The sequence below is a fragment of the Arachis ipaensis genome, chromosome B3 (genome assembly GCF_059453495.1).
Source record: "Arachis ipaensis isolate K30076 ecotype BB chromosome B3, ASM5945349v1, whole genome shotgun sequence".
NCBI lineage: Eukaryota > Viridiplantae > Streptophyta > Magnoliopsida > Fabales > Fabaceae > Arachis > Arachis ipaensis.
Window position 1 is genome coordinate 93,540,270 of NC_142438.1, and position 2,387 is coordinate 93,542,656.

The 2,387-nt window shown below is 35.7% G+C and overlaps 1 protein-coding gene across 1 annotated transcript; it reads right to left on the reverse strand.

The window, feature by feature from the left end:
• Positions 1-564: 564 nt before the first annotated feature.
• LOC148571606 (delta-aminolevulinic acid dehydratase 1, chloroplastic-like) lies at positions 565-1,734 on the reverse strand. Its single transcript, XM_088507921.1, has 4 exons — positions 1,528-1,734; positions 1,292-1,403; positions 1,115-1,188; positions 565-710 (listed from the first exon to the last, which is right to left on the reverse strand). The coding sequence occupies exons 1-4, from the start codon at positions 1,732-1,734 to the stop codon at positions 636-638; spliced, it is 468 nt and encodes a 155-aa protein (XP_088364047.1). The 3' UTR covers positions 565-635.
• Between the last annotated feature and the right edge of the window lie 653 nt (positions 1,735-2,387).

The following is a 2,387-nucleotide window of genomic DNA, read 5'->3' on the forward strand; positions in this document are numbered from 1 at the left end:
GTTAACTAATAATATAGCATGTTTATATATAGCTTAACTATGCTTGGATGATTTCCTCAGCCAGTGTTTAGGAAAGAAGTATATTCTCCATCAAGTGGGAATGGAATTGCCTTTGCGGTCATCACATCTTCAATTTTTTGGCTAAGATTGTCATACATATCCTGCAAATTAAAATACACACAAAGAGACATATCATTTTTTTATTCACTATATACATGTTCTTATCTAATAGTATTGTATTGTAGTATTAGTATACCTGTATTTTTTAGCGTTCTTGTGTGAATTCATGTGAGCAATAAAGTCAATTTTAATACCTAAAAGTGCAAATACGTGGTACTGTGGGTCTCTTAGGACCATAAAGTCAATTTTAATCTTAGAAATTTGTACACCGCCAAGCCTGGCGCAATGTACCAAATGGACAGCAGCCTCTGACCTATAAGTAATGCTAACAATAATTTGTATGACTTCAACGCTCATTAGAAGATAGTTCTTTATTATGTATATCATAGTGTAATGCAATACATAGTTAGTTCTTGTTTGAACTCACATGTTAGCACCAGAAAATATTAACCTCAAATTATGTTCACTTACAAGGTCTGGAAACTTATCCTTGAGCAAACGTATTGACCGAGGCACTAAACCATTATCATTGTATGCTTCATTCCCTGTGGAAGACTATAAGGAAAAAATGCTTCATTCCCTGTGGAAGACTATAAGGAAAAAATCTGTCATACAGGACTGAAATCACACTACAGAAAATCTACAGTATGTAAGTAACAGAATAGAACCTTCAAGGCATCTGGAATTTTAGGAAAAAGCACCACACTATTAACACTATAAAATAACATGATAAAATTCAGGACAGGAATAGAATACCCAAACAAAACTAGCCAAGTTCCTTCCAGCCTAGATATTTAAAGAAACAATTAAATCTATCTAAACGTCTTGAACATATTTAAACAGCTTCAAAGTTCTGATAAGTAACTCAAATAAATGAATAATGCTAGAAAACATTAAAGCCAATCCATAAAAAGGGAATTAATCAAGTGTAATGCTAAGGAGGATTATTAGAGCACTTTTAGTAGGAGATACAGAAACAAGAGTAAATAACAACCTCTTGCACAAGTCCATGCCTCCATTCAAGCCTGTAGCATCCCGGCATAGCCCCAGTTGGAGTGTCCTCCTCACCTGCAAGTTCAATTGCTACGAATCAAAACAGATCCAGCATAGCATATTACACTACCTCCACTACACATGAACAATGCATAAAACAAGTAAAAACAAGACCAACCTTCATGAATGAAAATTGGATACACGAAATTCACAGGCGATATTGTTGTCTCCTGAAAAGCTTCCCTCAGTGCCGGCATCCTCCGGTTGTGTCGAGGACGCCTGTTAAGTGGCTGATACAAAATCAAATCAAATCAATTGCTTAACTCAACAAGTTTTTCTAAATCATCAGCAAGAATGCGCAAGGCTAAAGTCAACACATTTGGTTCCTATTCAAAAATTGAATCGGAGACTCACAAGTGAAGGGACGACAGGAGTTCCAACCAGAGAAGTTGGTTTAGGGGGAATCGGAGGTGCCTCCGGGACGTTACTGGCAACAACGGCGGCTTCGCATTCTGCGTCGGAGAGGCCAAGCTTGTGGAGTAGACCTGCATGGTTACCGTTGTGGGAATCACTTGCTCTAACGGCAAAGAGGTGGAGAGGGCGAGGAAGGCCCTGTTGCATAACTACTCTCTTCTATTTTTGAATTGGACTTCACAGTCTCTATACAATACTGAAACAATATAATATGTATTAATACACTCAACAAGCTTGCGTGATATCTTTCCCTCTTCTCTAAAGAAAGAAACCAAGATAGGACATTTTATATCTTAGAAGCAATGATGACTCTCTTAGGGGTAATCTTTCAGATGTTATATAACTTATTATAATTCTGGCAAAAAATTGAGAATGCCACCCATTAGCAAACTGAAAATTGAACTAACAGGAAGAAAGGAATGAAATGATTGTTTATATGACATAATAGTACTTAACATTGACAATTAGAGAGCTTGAAATCTTCCAAAGCAGAGAAATTAGTGTCAATGATAACATTGAAAACAAGAATACTCACCTCAAAAGATGAACCAAAATATGTGATTTCATTGTTAGCACTGATCCACCTATGCTTTCTAGTAATATCAGTATCTGTCCAACAATGTTGTAGAGAAAAGTTCTTAAGTTGTAATATTCAATCTACTAAATCAAAACTATAAACAAGAATAACAAACAAAACTTCCTATATATACTATAACACTACAAGAACCTGAAAAGATCACAATATACTCAGGGAATTGAACTTGAATAGATCAAACAAAAAATTCATTACAATGAACTAC